The following is a 23,244-nucleotide window of genomic DNA, read 5'->3' as shown; positions in this document are numbered from 1 at the left end:
GTCGGCCGCGAGCTTCAGGTCTTGGATTGCTCGCCACTACCGCGTCGTGTTACTGCACTTACGCACATACACTACCAAGGATTTTCATTTACGGCTGGTGAGCAAACCGAAAAGCAGTCATCAACTGGTGTTTTGTCACGCCTCGGATAGATGCTACAAATACGAGAGGGATTGTCCCCAGATGCTGTCAGAGCTGATCTGCTTCTGTCCGCCGAGGGAGCGCCTGCTGTGAGATTCCATCCAATCCAAGATGTCGCGGCACAGCCTGATCTAGGGCAAAGGAAGATATGTAATCCGTACGTACACCGTGTCGCTTATCATTATCAAGATGCCGGGTACCAATGTTTTGGTGGTGCACACTACGCAGTGCTATAGCGTACTTGTATCGCCGCCTCACCTGAATGAGCTGCTACAAAAGGGCGAGGTTACATCTCGGCCCTGCACAGTGGTTCAGGTAGTTTGAAGCAACAAGAGCCCGTGCATGTACGCGACCTGTGTACATGATAGTCAACTGCCAGAGTCCGTTGACCTCGTCGTTGAGGTGGGGCTGATGTTACCTTGATGTTTCCCTGGCTCCCTCGTCTCGCCTGCTTGCTCTTACCAAGCTGCCGGTTTCCTCCCTCGTTTGTCGTTGGACAGCCAGGACCTTACCCCCGCAAACGTGTTATAAAGGACATTAGCGGAGATGTTGGGACGATTTTGCCCATGAAAAAGTAAGTGTCCTGTTCCGTTAACCATTTAAGATATGCTCTTATTCTGGTTCAACATATCAGCGACAATATTCTCGATGCAGACGTTAGAAATGTTCATAAGGATGTCGAATTGTTTTCTTTAATTTTGTCAGTTGCTTCATTCAACCTCGAACCTGATTTCTTTAAATCCTAGCTTGCTCATGCTTCCCGTGGTGTTCGATCGTAAGCTGGCCGGGCTTGGCCCGGCTTGAACCAGACATTAGCGGGGGAACACGCCACTCATAAGGCACGCACTAGCATGCCGAGTAGTGCGTGCCGAGACCAAAATACGGACGTACAGCAAACCTACCCCTTGTTCCCGGGCCGGAAGACTACCACAGTAAGCGGATTCCCCTTCTTTCCCCATACGGAGCTGCGCCCCTTTCCCGCCCGCTTGTGCCGCTCGGCCCGGCAATGTGGAGCCCCCCGCGCGCCGGGCGCCGCTCGCCTGGAACGACTCCGGCTGGCTCTCTCGCGTTGCGACAGGAGTCACTACTGCGTTGGCCGTAAACTCCGACTGCGGCATCTTCATAATAGGCGTGGTTGCGTAACATGACGGCCGCGTTTTCGCTGCTTGGTGTCGGTAACGATCCGTCTTGTGTTCACGATTCCCATCTTGTTCCCCCGTCGAGCTCGACCGCTGAGGTCTTCGCGAGGGCGCCTTCCCCCGAAATAGTCACGACAGAGCATCCCAATGAACCCGGACAGATTCCACCGAATCTCTGTACTGAGTTGATGCACGTAGACAGCTCGCGGAGATGTCTCGAGATTCGCGCTTCGGCGAAACGGCGAGCGGGAGACCCACAGCACAGCGCCATAGCCGAGCTTAATGGCTTCGGCGCGGTTGAACGGAGCTTCGATGCAGTGCTCCGGTGGGTCTCTTGAGTCCAGACTTGGGCCGTGCCCTCAGGGTTGCAGGGCTGCCGCCTCCCAATTGGGATTCTGATTGGACAATTTTGGGTAAGTCACCCTTTGTGACATCACCGGCTTCGCACCAGAGATTCTTTCCCAGCATGGCGCAAAGCGCGAATGTGTGCAGCATTAAGGGACACAGGCTAAGCTTTCAAGAAGTTTGACATAAGAGATGCATGTTTTCAGGATGCATCTTCTGCGTGAGAGTGAACAGCTTTTCCCCGTCACAGCTTTTTGTCCATGCGAGACTGAGTTGCGAGTTCTTTATTGGGGGGAAGGGGGGTAGTTTCTGTGAGATGGAAGCCTGACTGGGGAATGATGGAGACAACCCGGAATCCGGGATCGCCTGCATTTTCTATCTCCCCATCTCGACCTGGGGCAATTTATTAAACCGGCCCAGCTGCCACCCGGAACCCCGGACTCTCTTCTGCAAAATACCTTGACCACTCTCTCCTCTCTTCCCTCTCGAATTGCACCAGCGGTTACCAGGGCGTCGCCTATCTGCTCCCGTTTCAATATCTCTCCGTCCCCCCCCCCCCCCCCAAAAGCGCTTCTCGTCTCGAACAGCCCGGAGACTCGGCAATGGCGTCATCAATGGCCTCGGCGGCTCTCAAGTCGCGCATCAAGCGCCCCTCGATGCTGAAGAAGCTGTGCCAGCCTCAAGACCTGCTCCAACACTTCCCTAACGGCGCCTACATCGGCTGGTCCGGGTTCACTGGTGTTGGTTATCCAAAGTAAGACATTCGCCCGTGACGGAGAAGCCACAGGATTCGATTGGGGTCTCGAGTCGATTACTAACCGCCCGCTCGCCCCTCTCCAGGAAAATGCCCACCTTCCTTGCGGACCATGTCGAGAAGAATAACCTCCAGGGCAAGCTACGCTACACCCTGTTCGTGGGTGCCTCATCGGGCGCAGAGACCGAGAACCGCTGGGCGGCTCTCGACATGATCGAGAGGCGCAGCCCCCATCAGGTTGGCAAGAACATCGCCAAGGGCATCAACGAAGGCCGCATCAAGTTTTTTGACAAGCATCTGAGCATGTTTCCCGTCGACCTCGTATATGTAAGCGCTTCTTCTACAGCGCGGGCAAGCACGGCAGCGTGGTAACCGGAGTCGCAGGGGTTTTACACCAAGGATAGGACGAGCAACAAGATCGACGTGGCCGTGGTGGAGGCGACCGAGATCAAGGAGGATGGCAGCATCGTTCCAGGCGCCTCTGTCGGTGCCACGCCCGAGCTTCTCCAGCTCGCCGAAAAGATCATTATCGAAGTGAACACGGCCCTGCCCAGCTTCGACGGCCTACATGACATTACGATGACCGACTTGCCGCCACGCCGGAAGCCATACCTTATCACCAACGTCGAGGACCGCATCGGCTCCAACTCGATCCCCATCGACCCCGAGAAGGTCGTCGGTATCCTTGAGTCGGATTACAAGGACCAGACCCTCCCCAATTCCCCGGCGGACGAGGTCTCGCAGAAGATTGCCGGCCATCTCATCGAGTTCTTTGAGCACGAGGTCAAGCACGGTCGCCTGCCTCCCAGCTTGCTACCGCTGCAGTCTGGCATCGGAAACATTGCCAACGCCGTCATTGGTGGCCTGGATAATTCCAACTTCCGCAATCTCAAGGTGTGGACCGAGGTCATCCAGGACACCTTCCTGGACCTGTTCGACTCGGGCCGCCTCGACTTCGCCACGGCCACTTCGGTGCGCTTCTCCCCGTCCGGCTTCGAGCGCTTCTACAAGAACTGGGAGTCCTACGAGAACAAGCTGCTGCTGCGTTCGCAGCAGGTGTCCAACTCGCCCGAGATCATCCGCCGCCTCGGCGTCATCGGCATGAACACGCCCGTCGAGGTCGACATCTACGCCCACGCCAACTCGACCTGCGTCATGGGCAGCCGCATGCTCAACGGCCTGGGCGGCTCCGCCGACTTCCTGCGCAACGCCAAGTACAGCATCATGCACACGCCCTCGACCCGCCCCTCCAAGACGGACCCGCACGGCGTCAGCTGCATCGTGCCCATGTGCACCCACGTCGACCAGACCGAGCACGACCTCGACATCATCGTCACCGAGAACGGCCTGGCCGACGTCCGGGGCCTCAGCCCCCGCGAGCGCGCCCGCGTCATCATCGACAAGTGTGCCCACGAGGTCTACCGCCCCATCCTCAAGGCCTACTTCGAGAAGGCCGAGAGCGAGTGCTTGCGCAAGGGCATGGGCCACGAGCCCCACCTGCTGTGGAACGCCTTCGACATGCACAAGGCGCTGAGCGAGGAGGGCAGCATGCAGAAGGTCAAGCTGTGGTAGCCAAGCGGCAGTGACAGCATGGGATGTCAAGAAAGGCTTAGAATAACGGCAGAACTTTTTTTTTGAATTGGGAATTCTTGTCTTTTAGCGATTTGGCATGGGCTTGTCGGCGTTGGTATTGTACAAATAAAGTTCGCATATAGAACGTGCGGTGCAGAGAAGGGAGTATAGATTGAATCGCTCGACCCTTTGTTCCTTAATAGGTATGCTCAATGCCGAAAGGCTTAAGGTGATCATGGTTTGACGATCTCCATCAAGGGAGCTATACTTTTACTCTTCATGTTCACTTATGTTCCATCATACAACGTCTAGTGTTGCTGCGTTCTCAAGGGATATCCAAAACCCTGTGAGGCTTTTTCAACTTGGGGAGTACGTACAGGGCATTTCTTGTTCCAATTGAAGTTATAATACCATCTCTGTTATAGTGCTCCAAGGAACCCTGAGAGTATAGTCTCTCTTTCTTCCTGTTCTCTGAGTCCTCTAGAGCCCCGTAAGTACTTCGTGTTCCTTCAAGTGTTCCCATTCATGGAAGGAGTGATTACGCAATTGAGCCTAGATGGAGCTTAGACGGGCAGGAACAACTAAGAGGGTTAGCAAAGCAGGACGGCAGCTGCCGTCCCAACGCGATTCAAACAAACCTGAGTACCTTATTCCCGGCCAACCACTGCTAGCTGTAACCAGCACATGCCGCATGTTTGAGCCATCTTTTGTACTACTCCCAGCATTCTAGGTAAGGTAAGGTACTTAGTTCACACCCCTATTTTGGCCGCATTAGATGCACGGCTCACATAGGTAGGTACCAATAGCTTAAAATTGCAAAACAGAACAAGACGAAACGTATTGTTGGCAAAGCGTGGTCACTTTCTACACTCGAGGGTAGCCTAGAAACCTATCTACATTGGTCTAGCTCTATTTTGCACATATGAAACGTACCTTGCGAGCATCATCTATTATCAGGTACATATCAGGACTCTTTGATCGTCAAAACTCGCACAATATCCCTCGATGGTGCGGTCTTGCTTCCATCTGTTCCCTGCCATCGGAAGATGCTCTCTTTCTTCCCGCCATCGCATCATTCCACCTTCTCAGAAGGCTTCCCAATCATCACCAAGGCCCGGAGGACAATAAGCACCTGCATCACACCCCCCACAAAGGCCAAGACAGCGCTGTACTCCGTCAGAAATACACAGTACAATGACGGCCCGAGAAACGAGAGAATGTGTTACAGAATCTGACCAACAGGGGGTCAGATCAGACACCCCGACAACAGGGGGATGATTGTATTTAATTAGACTGCATACCCCAGAGGCCTTCTGGCATCTGGAACAATCAACCATTATCACCACTTTTGAGGCTCAGACAAGAGTACCAGGAGTGCCTGCCACAGCGCGTATACCCTCGTTGACAGTCAACCTTGCAGCACATCCGACCGTGCTGTAGCAGAATGACTCCAATCCATAGAAATGCCCAGCTCCGCAACCAGGGCTGCCGCGCCATGTCGGTACCATGCGCCAAAAAGCAAACAGGCACCATGCCAGCTAGTTGCATGAAAGACGACTGAAGTAAGAACCAAAAGTCTGGGTCCTGAATCGTGCCGACCTCGTGAGGTGACGCCACCCAGCCTTTTGTTGTCAGGCCAGCAGCGGTCAGAATTAGGATCACCATGATGTGGAATATTGTCGCGTTGTACTATTACAACAAGATTAGCTCAACCCTCATCTCTTAGAGAACGAAAGCACCAACCTTGTATCCAGGAGCGGCTTGCCCAAAGGTAGATTCGGCATTTGTTGCGCCGTCTACACATTCGGAAATTTTGCCGGCATAGTGCCAACGATGAATAGGACTGGCATCTCAACTCATGGTGTCCACCGAGGTCAACATTCCAAAGGAGGCATTCTCGCGGGTCTGTTCTGCCGTATAATTAGTTGCCTTCATACGATGTATACCTCCTACTCTCAGGGGTTGGCCTCGCTTTGACAGTTCAATTACGGCAAACCCAAGATAGTTAAAATTGAGCTCTGGTTTGTTAGAGTTTGCTTAAGGCCAATCAGGAGCAACACTTACAATGTGTCGGCATATTCGGTCGAGAATTGTGGCCGATTCTCTGCTCTTGCCCCTTTCAGGGCTCGGAAGAGTGTATTAATAAGCTGGGAATCCGTGCATTGCAGCCTGCGGATAGTTAAGCCCGTTGATAGGGGCGGCGCCAGTGATGCGGCTGACGTTGACCGCCTTCTGCCAGGTATCCGTGCCTGCCTTCTCCAGTGCTTCCAGCCAGAGTTCCCATTCAATGCGCCGGGCCTCAACAGTCGCAGTGAAATAACGGATGACAGAGCGGTTATGATTTACCCAAATGACTTCAAATTCGGGCAGATCAGCCACGTATCGTTTCATAGCGTCGACATCGACTCTCCTGTCTCGGTAGGCAGTCCTCGCAGTCTCAGGTCGTCGAAGTTGTGCCTCGGTGGTAGGAAGACCTTGACCGATAGACTTGTTGGGCTGAGAGTTACAAAGGGCTTCTCTGCCCATTTCGATCAAGAGGTTGTCCATCGTCTCCAGGCGAAGCACCGTCGTTTTTAGATTGTCAATATCGATTAGGGCAATAGCCTCCGGGATTCCATTAGGAGACACCCAGTCATCTATGAAGTCATCCATGGCCGCAATACAGAGAAATAGTAGTCAAAGTGCGACAAGTCAGGCGCTAAACCTCGGGAACTTGAGCATGAGTACGGTTAAGGATTGGTCTTTTCCCGGAGCAGAGGGGCGAGTCTAGCAGGTAGCGATGCGATGCTAATGCGAATGACAATGTTGCCGTTGCGACACAAGGATGTACCCGCTTATTATGTATCCATATCGCAGATGCGGGATAGTGGGAGGAGGGCGGATCTCGCCGCCCAGGCGCCTCTAGACCAATCATTCCATTCCCGGAACTGCTAGGTCTCTAACGCTTCATCAGCCCAAGAATGTTTCCGAAGCTTTCTTCCTTTAAGTACATCAAGGTAGGCTGCTTCATTGCCGATGCATCTACTATTTAGACAGGACTTAGCCCAGTTTGAGAGTATCTAACCCGATCCGTACATTGTGCCTACCTATAATACCGCCTACCTTCCCTGCCCTAGATGCCAGCCGAACTCTCCTCGAACATGCGCCCGTGAATGCTGCTCTCTATACGAAGTACCTACGTGGCCTGTACTTCGCAGTTGGTCTCGAGGCGCCAGAATGCGAATCGGGCAGCAGGTTCGAGGGTAGCGAATGGCAATCAACAATCCATCTTTCACTTTCGTGCAAGAGGGGCAGAACCGAGGGTGCAATACACGTCGTCACACAGGAAAGGGCTCGCTAGAAGGAAAACGGCGAGTTTCACGTGGGCATCCATTTACCAGGCTGTGTGGGAAGCGGGAGTCTTTGATTATTATTTTCGGAATCCTGGATTGCGGCTGCTTTGGCTCAACAGTCTCGAAATAACCGCACAAGCTTCTGGAGAGAACTCTTGGCGCCCCCTACTGTCCGTTTGATTGGCGCGACTTCCGTAGCTTCGGAAGGAAGACCAGACAGGGCTCCACCATTGCTCATGCGAAACCAGAGGGACCAGAACCAAAAAGGGACATATTTCGAGGTCCTTCCGCAAGATTGCAACACTGGAAGCCTTCTCCCTCCGCACCCGTATTTGAAACGGGCCGCCTTCGCGGGCGTGAGAAGCCCCGGTGCCCTCGTCATGTCAAATGGCCACGGACCATGTCGCATTCTCGCAATTTTGCAGCCGTGCTCCCCTGCTGCAACGGGTTCTCTACCAGACGACGACCAGGAAACCGGGATAAAAGTCAGCACGGTGGGGCTGGCGCTGCCATCCCTATAATAATACGGCGACAGCAGTCTCCTATCCGTAGGCCGTTGAGCCTGACATCCCCCCAACCATCGAGGTTACCGGTTTTCAGTTGGCCAAGATGAGATTTTCGGTCCTCTCCAGCATCCTTGCCAACGCGCTGTCCGCCTCGGCGGGTACCATCCTGTGGGATGGTCGCTTTAATGACCTTAGCTCCTCGAAGGACCTGGAGAAATGGTCGTGGTCCAACCAGGTCGGGCCTTACCGTATGTTCCGCTTCCTTGCTCCGACGGAAGCGGACAACAGCTGACCGTTCTCATAAGAGTGGTACATCCACGGCCCGTCCTCGGTGACGGCCTACGTCAACCTGTCGCCCGATTACAAGAACCCGGCCGACTCGGGCTCCAAACAGGGCGCTAAGATCACGCTGGACAACACAGCCTACTGGAACGGTCAGAACATGCGCCGGACCGAGCTGATCCCGCAGACGAGCGCCGCCATCAACCAGGGCAAGGTGTACTACCACTTCTCGTTGATGCGCAAGAACACCAACCCCCCAGCGACCACGCGCGAGCACCAGATCGCCTTCTTTGAGAGCCACTTCACCGAGCTTAAATCCGGCCTGCTGTCGGGCGCCCCGGGCGAGTCCGACTCGCTGCTGCGGTGGTGCGTCGGCGGCCAGACTCAGTGGAGCACCGAGTGGGAAGCCGACGTGTGGCACAACGTCGCGTACGAAATCGACTTCAGCGCCAACACGGTCGGCTTCTGGCACTCGACCGGCAGCGACCCCCTGACGCGGAAGGTTGCCCCCATCAGCGCGAGCACTAGTAGCAACGGCGCCGACTGGCACGTCGGCGTGCTTGAGCTTCCGCGCTCGGGCTACCCCGACACCACCGAGGATTACTACTGGTCTGGCGTTTACATTGAGAGCGGCAGCATCACCACCAACATCGCCGGCCCTGGTACGTTTGATGGCGCCGGGTCTGGGACATGATTAATACGTCATTGGAGATTTAATATAATGTGACCAAACAGCTGACACCACCCCGCTACTAATTAGGTGCTCCATCGGACGGCGGCAGCGGCAACAGCACTACTAGCGTCACTGTGCCCCCCCCGTCGACAACGCTTGCTACCTCGACCACCAAGGCCTCCTCGGCCACTACCACCTCGGCTCCTGCCACCTCCACCACTGCGGGCTCCGGTGGTTGCACTGCAGCGCAGTGGGCGCAGTGCGGGGGCATCAATTTCACCGGCTGCACCACGTGCGCGTCGCCCTACAAGTGCAACTTCATCAACGACTACTACTCACAGTGCTATTAAGTCCATGCATGTATGGCTGAGAAGGGTAATTATTTGTCGAAAGGAGTGCACCATCGGAGTCGCGGGGGCCTGCATATGTTTCTAGAGGCCACTGCACGCAGGATAGTGCGTAAGGCAGTGCCTAATTATTCGCTTCTTGTCGATATTTGTTGCTCATTTGCGATTAGCCCAAGCCGCAAACAACCGGTAGATAGACTGCGTCACCACCACATGAGCTTGTTCCGCTGCTGTGTCCAACTCTGTTCAGTGCGCCCCCTAGGGCGCATCTGGAATCAAGTTCTCACGCAGGGCTCTGCGCGATGTCAAAATACGACCCGAAACGAGTGCAGCAGCGGGAAAGTTGACCACACTGCTTTCCGAAGATCGCCGCATCCCAGGCCTCCCGCCTGCCTCTTGTTCCGACCGAGGTCTGCGTGGCTGGGGCAGATCCAGGGTCGGCGCAGCAAAGGGATCCGATTATCCGTGCTTTGCGGTGTTTCTTGGCTTCTGACTCGGTGTAAAACTTTGAACAGGCCCACACCCTTTCCCGCCCCACGTTTTCGCCTCTTGGCTGACGAGCGCCAAGAGTGCCCCTCCAAACACTGGCAGCCAGTCACAGTTGCTGCTGAAAGCTCAAAATGGAAGTTGAGCACCAACGCGCCACTTCCAGCAGCAGGGCTCTCCCAGAAAAACCCAGCATACCGTTCAATGGAAGGGTGTTTGGAAACCCACAATCGACTCCACGCCAGCTCGTCGATCTTGTCCTCATTCAGATGCAGCCGAGAGGCGTCAAAACGTTGGCACCGTTGGTAGCCACGGCGGCTTCTGGAAAAAAGGTTCCTGAGGCCTCGAAACCCCCCTCTCCCCCTCCCCCCGATGTGCTGTTGCCCGCTCTTCCCGGATCGAATAAGATGGCCCACGAGGACCCTGTCGATCTCCCACCTGTGTGATTTTCTTTTTCCCTTCTCTCGGTTCTCCTCTCAAATTTACCCCTCTCGAATCACTTGCGCCTCATGGTGTAGAGAACAATCACAAGGGACTTTGGATAAAGATACTCTCCTGGAGTTTGATCGCTCGTCGTTCTCCCCCCTCCGAAATATTTTGTGCAGGCTCTAGCCGCTCGCTGTCTTCCTGCGTTTCTTCGTTGTTTCTGAGAGAACGAAGAACTGGCCCCCCCCCCCCCCCCCCCCCTTCTTCTACTGGTGGTGTCACCGTTCTCTCTTTCTTCCGCCTTCTCGCAATCCCGAGCCGGTGCTCCCCAACAATCGTCAGACTCCTCCTTCCTTCGCCCGTTCCCACGAGACGTCAATTGGCCACGAGAGTACGTGCGCCGCGCACTGCTGTAACATCGCCATGTCTACGGAGAAGAGTCTCACGCCGGGTCTGCAGCCCGATGATGAGAGAGACATCGGCGGCTATGTCTCGGAGCACAGCAATGATGACTCCATGTCGGAGTCGGACAAGGAGAGGGATTTGCTAGCGCATCATGGCCAGGATCCTGCGCTGAGCAGAAAGATGTGCCTGGTCAACAATGTTGGTTCACCTTCTCCGAGGACTCCCCCGAGCCCCCTAATTTGGGTGATTTTCGAGGCTGACCTGTGTCTCTAGGCCATCGACGAGCTCGGTTGGACACCCTACCACACCAAGCTGTTCTTTCTCAATGGTTTCGGGTAAGCTCTATGCCCGCTAGAGCGGCCAGTCTTGCTGACTGAGCCCCCTCTTAGGTACGCGGTTGACTCCCTCGTGATGCTGCTCCAGTCCGTCATTGCCGGCCAAGCCTACCTCGAGTTTGGGCAGCACGGCTACGAGACGGCCATGACGATTGCTCTCTACGCGGGCATGTTTGTCGGGTCGCTGTTCTGGGGCCTCGGGGCCGACATTATCGGCCGCAAGCACGCCTTCAACTTCTCGCTGATTATCTGCTGCGTCGCCACCATTGTTGCCGGCGGCATGCCCAACTGGCCCTCGCTCGGCCTCTTCATTTCGCTTCTCGGCTTCGGCGCTGGCGGCAACCTCGTCTTGGACACCACGGTCTTCCTGGAGTATCTGCCGGGCAATAAGCAGTGGGCCGTGACGTTGATGGCGGCGTGGTGGGGCGTCGGTCAGGCCATCACGGGCTTTATCGCTTGGGGTTTCCTTGGTATGTGCGCCGCTCGAGCGAACCGATCGCCCGCCGGTATGCTAACGCGAGGAGGTTAGTCGACGAGAAGTGGAATTGCTCCTCGGTGGAGACCTGCACCAGGTCCAACAATATGGGTTGGCGATACGTCATGTTCACCAGCGGCGCTTTGGTCCTGGTCATGTCGATCCTCCGCCTTACGCTAGTCCAGCTCAGGGAGACGCCAAAGTACCTGCTCGGCATGCGGGAGGACAAGCAGGTGGTCGACACCTTTGAATACCTGGCCAAGAAGTACAACCGTCCCTGCAGCTTGACTCTCGAGAAGCTCGAGGCCTGCGGCACTTTGTCGGTCGAGGCCCACAAGAAGTTTTCGTTCTCCGAGATGGCCGGCCATCTCCGTGGTCTCTTCATCACGCGCAAGACGAGCATCTCGACCATCATGCTCTGGCTGTCGTGGATCATGATCGGCCTCGTGTACCCTCTCTTCTACGCCTTTCTCCCCAGCTACCTCGCCTCGCTGGGCGCCAACCTCAACGTCACGCCGTTTGAGAAGTGGCGCAACTACACCCTGACCAACATCAGCGGCATCTTCAGCCCCATCCTGGCCGCCTGGATGTGCAACATCCCGCTGCTCGGCCGCCGTTACACGATGCTTATCGGCGCGCTGCTGACGTCCGCTTTCTTCTTCGCGTACACGGCGGTGCGCACCAAGGACCAGAACGTCGGCTTCTCGTGCACAATCGCGTTTTGCCTAAACATCTACTACGGCGTGCTGTTTGCCTACACCCCCGAGGTGCTGCCCAGCGCGCACCGCGCGACCGGCAATGGTGTCGCGATCGCCGGCAACCGCGTCTTGGGTGCCCTGTCGGCCGTCATCGCGACCGAGGCGGATACGGCGACGTCGGCGCCCATCTTCATCTGCGGCGGGTTGTTTGCCGCGCTGGGGGTTGTGGCGGCCTCGTTCCCTTTCGAGCCGTATGGGAGGCGGAGTTCTTGATTCTATAAATAGAGAGAACAAAAACCAGGGCCGGCTTGCGTTTTTCTGGCCTGTTAGAGTGTTGTGCACAGAAAAGAGGCGAGGTTGCATCTAGATAGCGTTTTATAGGGGACCAGAAATGGGGGTCCTCAGTACTCAACGTTGCTCCCTCTGGCTTTGGATGTGCTGGTCTTTGGGATATTCTGTCTTCTTGCTCGTATGCTGAGCAACGGCCAATGTCACGGGGCGCTTGCCAACTGAAGCAATCCGGTGATGAGTGATGAGATAGACACCCGGCCATTTACGAAGATTTCATACGAAGGAACGCCGAAAGGATGCATCGGATTTTGGATCTCTTAAAGTAGATGTATGTACAGTGCATATTACACTGCGGTTTGTTATTCTCCGTGTTGGCGTTGCAGGTCGTCCACGTTGAAAAACCTGTATTTGAATGAATCAGAGCTAATACGCTAGCTACTATGTAATTAATTACTGAATTAGCTAAGCAGATGTGCCCGTACCGATGCACCACCCCCTTCCTTAGAAAAGGTACAACCTGGCCAGCAGAATGGCGATGACCAGGCCGATACCGAGGAGAATGAGGTTGAGAAAGGCTCTCTCGATCCAGCGCTTGTTAGTCTGCTCCTCGCGGGCCTTCCAGCCGCCGTTCACGGCGTTTGCGTGGGGGAAGGGGACGTCGGGGACGGGCTTGCCGAGGAACTTGCACAGCGGCTCCCAGCCATCCTCGATGTAATTACCACCCGAGCAGGCGTTCCTCGGGCGTCAGGCCGCGGATCATGCTGGCGTGTTCTTGGGGGGCCGCCGGGAGGGCAACACAACAGTGTCAGCATGTCCGTTCTTTCTTTGTGTTTATTTTTCTTCTTCTTCCAATGTCCCAGTCGTGGTGCGCGTATGGTAACCGTCCGGCGGGTAATATATTGGGGACTCGACTCCACGTGATTAATTATTATAATTAATTATATCAAATGCCAGGGAAGGACTTAGCCGGGCCCAACGTGCCGGAACTCTGCCAAACCATGCCCTATCTGATCCTCTCGACCCGAAACCCATGGGGAACAATATACTCGGGGGGAAGACCGGCGTTCGCATGCGCTTTGTTTTGTGTGCTTAGCGGGTGAAACAAGGCAGGCCATGATTATCAGAACCCCTCTTTAGGGTCGATAGGTTAGATGCGGCCGTTATTGTTTGGTCACTCCGTTCGAGAAAAAGGGGGAAAAGCAAAGAAGAAGCGAAGAAGAATAGACATAAGTCAAAGAATAGGAGAAAAAGAATAGAGGAATACCACGCATTGCGGCAGATCGTTGGCGCCCTCCCTTTCCCGATACCTATTAAGTACCTAACTTACAAGACTTGTCATGAAAAAGAATCAGTATGACATACTTGGTGACTGGGCAGAAAGGATCGTGGTTATGCCATACACCCCGAGCCGGTACGCCACGCGGGCGAGATCCTCCCAGGCGAAGTCGATGTCGCCGCAGATGGCGAGCCGCGGCACGCCGTCGTCAGCGAGCGCGACCTCCTGGATCACCCACCGCAGGCCGAACCCAGGCCGACACAGGACATGGGCGAGAGGGCGCCAGTTGTGCTCCAAGAAGCTGGGCTTGCCCTCGCGCTGGAGTTGCTCTCGGGCACAAGCGCGGTACGGCAGACGGCAAGCCCTTCTTGTTAAACCAAGAGAAAGAGAAAGAGAAAGAGAAAGAAGAAAGATAGAGTCAGACGAGAGAAAAAAAAAAGAGCTTGCCTACCAGGGCCTCAGCAAAGACTCGCTGCGAAATCTGACGAAGCTCCTCCGGCTCAAACACGTCGGGCGGCAGCAGGTCGAGCGCGGTGCGGAGGCAACCGGGCAGCTCGCGCAGCAACTCCCGGTCAGTGGAGTTGTTGACGCCGCCGCCGTCCTCGCCGAGGCAGACGAGCACGCGAGCAGGCCGCGAGTAGATTTCGCGTATCAGCCGCGCTTGCGCCGTCTTCTCGCGCGCGCGGCGGCCTGGTTGATGCACTCCGCGTCCGCCCAGAGCACCCGCGGGTATGCCGGCGGGGCCCCTCCTCCTCCTCCTCGGATCGGTGGTGATGGGCGCAGGCTCGAGGTAATTACAGCAGCCAGATCTCGTCGTCGTCGTCGTCGTCGTCCGGGAACAGGGGCGCGTATGTGTACCTAGCTATGCTGCCCATTCTCTTTTCCATCTTCTTTTTTGTTACTCTTTTTATTCTTACCTTTTTGGTGGGTGTGTGATCTGGGTATCCATCGTGAAAGTCTCTCGTCGTAACTCGCGCCCGAGGCCTGCCTACCATCTTGGACATGTGGTATATGGACATACTTTTCAAGCAACATGACCCCCTATAATAACCACGCAGGTACACGTGGGCCGTTAACCAGCGTCTCGAATAAAAACTGGTCGGCGACCATTGCGGCATCTGTCAAGAGGGGCGAGGCGGTTGGGCAGACCGCTTCACGACACCAACTTGAGCAGAGCACAAGTGTGAAACAGGGCCAGAAATGCGGGCGTGCGGGACAGATGCTGTTGGTGTTGGCTTCACCGGGCACTCGCGAGTGTGGGAATGCATGAAGCACAGTGCGAGGGCATGTCCCCCAAGTTGCCTCTCTGTGTTCTGTGAGGGGCGCGAGTTTTCCCGCCCGCGTGTAAACACACCCTCAGGCTTCAACAAAGGAGAGGCAAGCCAAACCTCTACATGCCATCGCTATTAATCCCACGCCTCTTTCAAGCGCTCATCATCTCATTGAGTTGCGACTGGCCCTTTTGGTTTAAAATCTCTTGATTTTATCCCTTCTACGTCGCCACACCAGGAACAGGCGAACAGGCCTTAATTAATTAATTAATACCTTACGGAAGGGAGCTGCAGGAGCAAATAATTAATCTCAAGAATCAACGACCAAGGGTCAACCATCATTTTAAGTATCAGCCAACTTGGCTACATGCTACAGCTCGATGGCTGCAAGATACGACACCACAACGGTATTCGCACCGTGGGCGGCACTCCTGGACCTACTGGTACGGGTCTGTAGAAGTGGTGATAAGATGCGTTAATTCTTCCAAGTGCCAGAGGCACTTAGGGATACTATCTAAATATATATCTATAACCCCTAGCTTATCATCCCTATTAGTAGGTTAGTCAGATCTAACCTACTAATAGCTATATACTATAATAGGTACTAGGGTTTAAAAAGAAAAATATAACGACCTGTTATAACTTAGTAAATATATTAATTATTTATCTATAGTAATAATCCTAGTAAGTGTCTTATTTGTCCTCCCTATTATCAAATCTATCTGTCCCTTAGTCCTTCTTCTTCCTAGTAGCTCCTAAGTTTATAATGAATACCGATACTATAGACGGACGCTCCTAAGGAGGCTATATAAGTGTTCTAGCCCTAGCCTGGGTATCTCTAACCGGGGTACGGTTACTATAGACCGTACTAGTAGCCCTCTTATATAAGGGACTCTCTTATATAGGTATATCCAAGTATAGGCGTTTCTAGCTAGTGGCTATAGGCAGTAGGTATACTACTAGCCTAGTAATCAAACTTAGAGGAGTACTATATCTAGTAGTAGCCGGTAGAGGTAGGCGAGCTATAGGCTCCTAGCATTTAAAAGCCTTCTATAGTATAGTAATTATTATAGTACGCTTGGTAAGCTAGGCGATCGTTTCCTCTAGCTATTATATCTTCTTATCTACTCCCTTCCTCTAGTTAAGGGTAGCTGCCTAGTTATTATTTGTAACTATAGAAGCCTCCTTTAATTACTTAAGTTCTTCCTTGACTTGGTTAAGGTCCTTTATAATATTACTAATAACCTTATCTTACCTCTAGATTATAGCCTAAGCTATATTAAGAAGGTTAGCCTTGGTAGCTAGGTACTAGTATTTAGTAAAGTCCTCATTAGCTTTGTTATCCTTAGTAGTACTATAGGCTATAGTAATTTATATAGGTATAGAGTATAGGCCCTAGTAATTAATTAGGCTATAGTAAAGGTAGCTAAGTTTAAATAGGTAGCTATTGACTAAGGTGTTATTATCTCCCTTTAATATATAGATATAGGCTACTAGTAGTTCCTTAGGTTTTAGTATACTAGTAGGAACTATATTAGTAGTATAGTAGGCCTTATATATATTCTCTAGCTTTTTCTTAAGGTTATATATAGCTATATTAGCCTTATATAAGTTATTACTAGCCTTCTAGTAGAAATAGCAGATCTAATGGTAGGTATAGATAAGTATTTCCTTATTACTACGGCATTCCTAGTAGGTATAGGTAAGGTAGTCCTTAATAGGCTTGATCGTTTTAACTATAGACGGATATAATAGGCTAGACTTAATAACCTTAGTACTAGTAAAGGGGTCGAACTCTATACCTATAAGGGTGTTTTCTACCTCCTCGAGGCTATCGAAAGCGACGTATATATCATTAAGTCTACCCTAGGATTTAGCCTTCTCTTCTTTATCCTTAGGGTCCCTTTCGGTCCTATAGGCAAATCTGCCGGTAGGTGCCCTATACTACATATATCTAATAGGTATAGTAGGCTAAGGCGCTAGCTCGGGTGGTTAGAGTATCGAGTCTAGCCGTAATAAGGCCTAGGCTATCAGGCTAGTAGTAATATTAGTCATAGTCTTATTAATAACCAATATACTCTCTTCGTTACGCGACTTGGTATCCTACGGCATGGCTATAGGTAAGCTAGTATATATATATAGGTATATAGTCGTGTCTTAGGTAGCATTAGTAGGGCTAGACTCTTGGTAGTCCTACTCTAGTTAGGCTATATCCGATTCGTAGGACAGGAAGTCGGTAGGCTTAAGCGTCGGAATTGCCTAGTATATAGTCAGAGGCGTTAGAGGCCTCTTCTTATTTACTATATCCTATACCTTGGTAATAATAACCTTAATTAGCGATAGAGGGGTTGGTATAGTATCCTTATCTATAGGAATATTAGGGAAGGCATTAGCTAGCTACTTATACTAGTATACCTTGATTATATCGATAGGGACCTACCTAGTTTTACTAATACGTTAGGTATACGTGACTATATAGGTACCCCTTGTCTTATATACCATGTTACTATTAGTAGTACAAGGCTAGAATCCTCTCTATAGCTTTAAGGTCTCGTAGTACTTAGCGAAAAACAGCGCTAGTATAATATAGTCATTATCGCTATTAGTAGCTTTATATAGGTTAACCATAACCGAGGTACCTATGATAACGCTAAATAGTACTACCTTTATATCGCCTTTAATCTTGACAAAGGCAAATTTGGCCTCTAGATAGGGAATCTTGGTAGCGTCGTCCTTATCTATATTATAAAAGGTCTTATAATTAGCTATAGTCATTTGTTCTCCCTATAACTGGTGGCTATTGACGAAGTAGTATATAGCTAGTAGGCAAACTACCTTATACTTGCTCTTACTAATATAGACCGTATTAATTACGCTTCTAGGGACTTAGGCTATAGCGCCTGTCTTACTATCGTAATACCATTCGACTATAGTGTCCTCTAGAAACTATAGGTATAGAGGGCTAAAGGTGTCGTAGGTAATACCATAAGGAGTATTAGCGACTTAAGGGGGTATATACTACAAGTTATACTATAATATATTAGGATCTTTGCCCTCGAAGGCTATAGCTATATCTTTATAATACACTTAGACCGGGCTGCCTATTGCTAGGTCATTATAGAATTGCTCCTTGGTACCTAGGTTAGCTATAAAGCCTATACCGCTTTCTAGTATTATATCTAGGTTCTTAAGGATATCTTAGATATTACTATCTGCTAGGGTGTTATTTTTGCTTATAGGGCCGGAGTATATACCCTATATAGGTATAGGTATAGTTTATACCTAGTTAGACGCTTCTATAACTATAGCTGTCTACCTCCTTCGCCAATTAATAGGCGTAAATACGGTATTTAGGGTATTAGCTACTTCGTTTACTATCGCTAACTATGATATAGGTATATCTTGCTAGCTAACTAGAGGCTCGTTTCCGGTAGCTAGGGTCGCTACTATAGTTACTACTACTATTATAGGGCCCTAGGTGCCTTTGGCAGCCTGTTTATCGCTCTTTCTAGCCTTGCTTCTAGATTTAGCCATTGTGACTAATGAAACTAAGCTATTCTGGGTCGATGAACTTAGCAAAAGTCGTGAAAGTGGGTAGTTTTCTTATATACACGATAGAAAGAAGTAAAACTTAGTAGGAAAATACTCTCTAGGGCCTCCTTTTGATGGAAATAGTAGTATATAAGCTATAGGAGATAGGTATGTAGTATATTAATAGAAAAGGCTAGTATTAAAGAGTTTAAAGGTTAGAAAAGAAGGTAGTTATTAAAGAAATTATAGAAGAATTGAAGAGGTTTAAGAAACTAGAAAATAGTAGGAAATCGGGGGGTTTTTATAGTTTTTAGGCAGGGCTTCTAGAGATAGGATGAAAGAAGGCTTAAACTATTAGTATTTAGCCCTATTATACTAAATAGGTAGGCTATTTAGCCCTATTTATTAAATAGTCAGGTTATTTAATAGCTAACTAAGCTAAATATATAGTTTAAAGTGGTCTATTTACTATAGATAATAGGGTTTAGAATGAAAGAAGGGAGAAAGAGAGTAGTATAAAGGAATAGTAATAGAATTTCTAGTGTTAAAATAGATATAGGGAAGTATCCTATTAAAGGTATATACCTCTATATATTATTTAGCCTCCTCCTAGCCGGGTATAATACCCTAGGTATAGCTAGAAGTCTTCTACTTTAGGGGTCAGCCTTATTTCTTTCTAGGTAGCGGTTAAATCTAATAGCGATTCATATATTCCTAGATCAATTCGCTAGAAGTAGCCTTTAGTTTACTCTAAGGGAGCCACTAATTATCTTTTACGTTAAATCTAAGCTAGTAAACCAGGTATTCTACCCTTAGGCGCCTCTTTCTATATATATAGTAGTTGATAATCTTCTCGATCCTCTAGTATTCCTTGCTATTAACTAAGATTAGCTATAGCGGTAGTACGGTTCTTTTAAATAGATTAGGACCTTGTTTGACGTGGTAGAGTTAGGTAATAGATACGATTAGATAAACCTTCTAGGATTTAGGAAAGTCTAGCTTATAAGCTAGTTTTCCTACCCTTTGCTTAATTTTAAATGGTCCTACTCTCTAGGCTGACCATTTCCTATTAGGTTTACTAGGTAGATAGTATCCCTTATATAGCTATAGCTAAACGGTGTCCCTAACTTTGAATTCGGTAGGTATATATCTCTAGTTATACTATAATTTAGCTAGTACTATAGCCCGATCAATTATTTTACTAGCTTTAGCCTAGTATTACTTATATAGGATTTCTAAGGCCTTATACCTACTAGTTCTAGTAGTTTTCTTACTTAGGATATCTAGTACTAAGTATAGTTTAAATCTATATACTAGTTCATTTAGGGACCTCCTAATACTAGTAACTAGTATATTATTAAGGTAATGCTATAAGGCTAGTAAGATTTTAACCTATAAGCGGTTAGAATTTACCGTAAAGTTTATCTATAAAGCGATCTCTATAGTCTAGTTTGTCTATTCGGACTACCTATCGGTCTAAGGATAATAGGCTATAGAAAATAATAGCTTGGTTCCTAGTAGTAAGAAGATTTCCTTCTATAGGTTAGATATAAATTTGGGGTCACGATCACTAATGATTTGGGCTGGTATTCCCTAGTTGGTAAACATCTAGGTCCTTAGAAGAACTATTACCTATTCCTTGGCTATATACGTCCGGCGGCTAGCTATAAGAAGCTTCTTCTTACTAAACTTATATATTATAGTATAGAGTATATCTATTAGGGTATAGCCTTTAAGTGACCAGAGGGTACTAGTAGTTAGCGCTAGTAGTAAGTCGGTAATAAAGTCTATAGCTATCGTATAGAATAGTATTAGCTAGGTACGAATTAGCTAGAGCTCCCCTAGTAGTAGGTTATAGTCGGTCGAGTTTACTTAATATACCTTATAGTACTATATAAACTTTAAAACCTTCTAGGCCTTCCTATAGAAATAAATAGCTATAAGCTTATTTATTATCTTATTTTTACTAAAGTAGTATATATCGTTATAAACCATCTAAAGGATTTGGTTAATATAGTTTTCTAGGAGGTAAAGTCTTCTAGTACCGTCAAAATCTATATAGAAGAGTAGCCTATTCGTAAGTTCGAACAGTCCTATAGGTAGCTTTAGCTATTTACGTTTTCTAGCTCTAGTATAGTTATTTCTAACCAAGTCTTTCTCGTTTTCGTAGAGAGCTTAGTAGATAGGTCTATACTTCTAGTCCTTAGGATAGCTAGCGATGATTCTAGCCCTAAATTTGTCACTAAGTATCGGTTCTATAATAATTATATCTACTATAAAGGTATTAGTATCCTAATAATTGCTCTAGATATCCCTAAGCTTATCTACTAGATTGTTCTAGACCTTCGGATCATCTAGCTCCTGAGTAGGCAACCTTAATAGGGCATTAGGTATTATATTTATTATTATTATTATTATTATTAGTCCTATACCATTATACTAATAAGCATACTAGAGCCTCTCTAGTTATATACAAAGGAAACTATACCTAATAGGCCGGATAAAAACCTCTATCCTACCTTTAACGCCTAATCCAGAAAACTAGTACTATAGAGAAAAGGAGAAGTAGCTAGAATAGCCCTATAGAGGCCTTCCCTCCCGGTCTAGCCTCCTTACGAGGCGGTATTCCAGGAACCTCCCTAGGTCTATTAGCCACTATAGTAGACTAGGGTAGGAACCTCTCGGTATAACCAGAGGGGCACAGGTTGCAGATTCGTTTTTCCGGTTCCGAACAAGTTATATATACACTAGACATAAATGGGGGGTACCTATCTAGGAAGTGCCAAGGGGAGAACAAGGACGACAGACAGTTTTTACAGAATAGATCAACAGTAACAGTAATAGACTGCTATTATAGCATTATTTGCGCGATAATAAGATTCTTCTTTCACTTATAGGTTTAGCTATCTTTTTCTACGTAGGTAGACTCTTTTACATCTGCCCAGAGGGGCATCGTTGTCGCCGTCCCCGCGTCTATCGCAACCGCTATCCAGGAGGCTAGACTTGTCTGCTACATCTACGAGTGCCTAGATACACTAGACACTTTGAGCCAACACTCCTCTCCATCTGACCAGACGGAGGTTTGGTCTCGGAAGGTATATGACTGCTGCCAGGAGAGGCTAGCACCAGTTCAATAGAACCTTCCTTACCAAACGATGGTTATAGGTCTCTATACCCTATAAAACGAGGTCTAGGTCCCTTTGTGACCGTATTTCCTAGGATTCCTACGTTCGGTTTCTTAGTAGGTTTAGATACTAGATAACTAGGTACTCTATAGTCTCCCTCCCTTAGCTATAGGCACAATAGGGGGTACTAACCCCTAGGACTTAAACCCTAAAAAGGAAGTTATAGAGGCCAATAGCCCCTATACGGGCCTATACTAGTAGGGAGCTCTAGGCCTTCGTTAGGCCCTAGTGCCTTTGTAGGCCCTCCCCTATGAAAACTAGACACGGGGGGTCCTTGTCAGACACGCGCTATATCCTCCTACCGGCTTGGTCGGCCCTCTAACGGTTGCTCTAGCTAGCTACTACGGCTAGTTCCGTAGCCTATAGTCTTCCTCGTAGGGTCTATAGGGGGGGTCGACCCCCTCTATAGCCCTCCTATACCTATTGCCGGACTGTCGACCTTACTACCTCTAGGGCTATAGGCTTCGGCTCTTAGCCCCTTGCCCCGGCCCTTCTCTTCCGGAACCTCTGGCTAAGCCTATTATAGGCTTGTTAGATAATAGCCCTAGTAAGGACCTAGGAGGCCCCTAGACCTGCCCCTATCTATAAGAGTAGCTGGTCGAGTTTAGCTTTGAAGTTAGCTAGCCTCTTGTTAAGATAGAGGTTAAGGGGTAGTACCTAGGCTTTTGTCTTAAGGTACCAGATAGGGATAGCCTTATAGGCCCTAGTAACTACTTAAAGGGCCCTATATTAGGCCTTTGATAGTTCCCTAGTAGGGCCTTCCGGCTTACCCCCTAGCTTAGTAGGCTTATAGAAATTTAAGGCCCTATAAGCTAGGGCGCTATAGATATACTTAGTATAGACCTCGTAGGCCTATAGTAGGCTAGGGCCCTAGGTCTTCGTAGTAAGCCTGGTTAGGGCGAACTCTTAGGTTTCTAGCTTCTTGGCTACCTTTATATAGTAGGGGCCCTATTATAGCCTCTAGTCTAGCTAGACCCCTAGGAATCTAGCTAACTTCGAAGGGGCTATAGTAATAATACCCCCTCTAGGCCGTAGGAGCTCTAGTGGTCACAACTACTATTTCTAGCCCCTATTGAAGTAGATAAGCTTGTACTTTTCTAAGGCAAAGGCTATACCCTAGGTCCTTGCCTACTATAGGCAGGCCTTCTAAGCCCTCTATAGCTAATCATTATAGGTCTCCTTGGCCCTCCTAAAGGCTAGAAGGTTAGTATCATTAGCAAAGCCTACCAAACTGACTATAGGGCTAGCTTAGTAAATGGCCTAGTAGAGAGAGGCTATATAGAGGATAAATAGTATAGGGGAGAGGGGTAACCCTTAGGGGACCCTAGCCCTTACTACTATATCCTCTATTTCCTAGCTATCGAAGTAAAGGATAGCTACCCTATCCTATAGCTATTCCCTAACCTAGACCACTAACCACTTCGGGAAGCCCTAGCTCTATAGAGTGGTTAGTAGCTAGGTATAGTTAATAGTATCGAAAGCCCCTAAGATATCAAGCTATAGGAAGGAGATAGCTACCTTATACCTCTAAGCCTCCTAAACCTAGGTTGTAACGAGCTAAATAGCTAGTTCGGTAGACCTATATTCCTAGTTACCTATCTGCTCGGCTAGGAGAAGCCTATAGGCCTCTATAACGGCCGTTACCTTCTAGGCGACTATAGCCTCTAGTACCTTACCTACTATTAGTAGGAGCGCTATAGGCCTATAGCTACCTAGGGTAAAGTAGGCCTATAGGGGTTTACTAGGCTTATAAAGGACTATTATCTTGGCCCTTTT

General features: G+C 49.5%; 8 protein-coding genes across 8 annotated transcripts; 6 read left to right on the top strand and 2 right to left on the bottom strand.

Moving 5' to 3' along the window:
* Positions 1-561: 561 nt before the first annotated feature.
* P884DRAFT_267397 (uncharacterized protein) lies at positions 562-1,616 on the top strand (the record flags this gene model as incomplete). The annotated part of the gene is made up of 5 exons (XM_069442106.1): positions 562-713; positions 886-914; positions 990-1,000; positions 1,033-1,071; positions 1,269-1,616. The coding sequence occupies 5 exons, from the start codon at positions 562-564 to the stop codon at positions 1,614-1,616; spliced, it is 579 nt and encodes a 192-aa protein (XP_069299890.1).
* A 609-nt stretch (positions 1,617-2,225) lies between these two features.
* Positions 2,226-2,381, top strand: P884DRAFT_193644 (uncharacterized protein; the record flags this gene model as incomplete). Its single annotated transcript, XM_069437772.1, has 1 exon — positions 2,226-2,381. The coding sequence occupies one exon, from the start codon at positions 2,226-2,228 to the stop codon at positions 2,379-2,381; it is 156 nt and encodes a 51-aa protein (XP_069299889.1).
* P884DRAFT_217967 (uncharacterized protein) lies at positions 2,321-4,084 on the top strand. The gene is made up of 3 exons (XM_069439367.1): positions 2,321-2,377; positions 2,464-2,704; positions 2,762-4,084. The coding sequence occupies exons 2-3, from the start codon at positions 2,468-2,470 to the stop codon at positions 3,947-3,949; spliced, it is 1,425 nt and encodes a 474-aa protein (XP_069299888.1). The 5' UTR covers positions 2,321-2,377; positions 2,464-2,467; the 3' UTR covers positions 3,950-4,084.
* Positions 4,085-4,596: 512 nt separating this feature from the next.
* P884DRAFT_318284 (uncharacterized protein) lies at positions 4,597-6,644 on the bottom strand (the record flags this gene model as incomplete). Its single annotated transcript, XM_069445334.1, has 6 exons — positions 6,170-6,644; positions 6,014-6,096; positions 5,693-5,792; positions 5,480-5,638; positions 4,883-4,896; positions 4,597-4,675 (listed from the first exon to the last, which is right to left on the bottom strand). The coding sequence occupies exons 1-6, from the start codon at positions 6,599-6,601 to the stop codon at positions 4,597-4,599; spliced, it is 867 nt and encodes a 288-aa protein (XP_069299887.1). The 5' UTR covers positions 6,602-6,644.
* A 1,013-nt stretch (positions 6,645-7,657) lies between these two features.
* On the top strand, positions 7,658-9,284 carry P884DRAFT_282935 (carbohydrate-binding module family 1 protein). Its single transcript, XM_069443624.1, has 3 exons — positions 7,658-8,035; positions 8,093-8,731; positions 8,830-9,284. The coding sequence occupies exons 1-3, from the start codon at positions 7,891-7,893 to the stop codon at positions 9,090-9,092; spliced, it is 1,047 nt and encodes a 348-aa protein (XP_069299886.1). The 5' UTR covers positions 7,658-7,890; the 3' UTR covers positions 9,093-9,284.
* Positions 9,285-9,944: 660 nt separating this feature from the next.
* P884DRAFT_255900 (uncharacterized protein) lies at positions 9,945-10,245 on the top strand (the record flags this gene model as incomplete). Its single annotated transcript, XM_069441023.1, has 1 exon — positions 9,945-10,245. The coding sequence occupies one exon, from the start codon at positions 9,948-9,950 to the stop codon at positions 10,185-10,187; it is 240 nt and encodes a 79-aa protein (XP_069299885.1). The 3' UTR covers positions 10,188-10,245.
* A 37-nt stretch (positions 10,246-10,282) lies between these two features.
* P884DRAFT_282934 (major facilitator superfamily domain-containing protein) lies at positions 10,283-12,558 on the top strand. Its single transcript, XM_069443623.1, has 4 exons — positions 10,283-10,604; positions 10,680-10,741; positions 10,796-11,211; positions 11,271-12,558. Exons 1-4 carry the CDS (start codon positions 10,425-10,427, stop codon positions 12,185-12,187), a joined length of 1,575 nt encoding a protein of 524 aa, XP_069299884.1. The 5' UTR covers positions 10,283-10,424; the 3' UTR covers positions 12,188-12,558.
* A 568-nt stretch (positions 12,559-13,126) lies between these two features.
* On the bottom strand, positions 13,127-14,205 carry P884DRAFT_318282 (uncharacterized protein; the record flags this gene model as incomplete). Its single annotated transcript, XM_069445333.1, has 2 exons — positions 13,127-13,808; positions 14,071-14,205. Coding segments are annotated over 2 exons (390 nt in total), but the record flags the coding sequence as incomplete, so codon positions are not given.
* Positions 14,206-23,244: the final 9,039 nt, after the last annotated feature.

This window comes from Thermothelomyces heterothallicus, assembly GCF_042370625.1.
Source record: "Thermothelomyces heterothallicus CBS 202.75 unplaced genomic scaffold P884_scaffold_4, whole genome shotgun sequence".
Lineage (NCBI taxonomy): Eukaryota > Fungi > Ascomycota > Sordariomycetes > Sordariales > Chaetomiaceae > Thermothelomyces > Thermothelomyces heterothallicus.
Note: the sequence above shows the minus strand (reverse complement) of the source record. Positions and strands in the feature narration are given on the sequence as shown.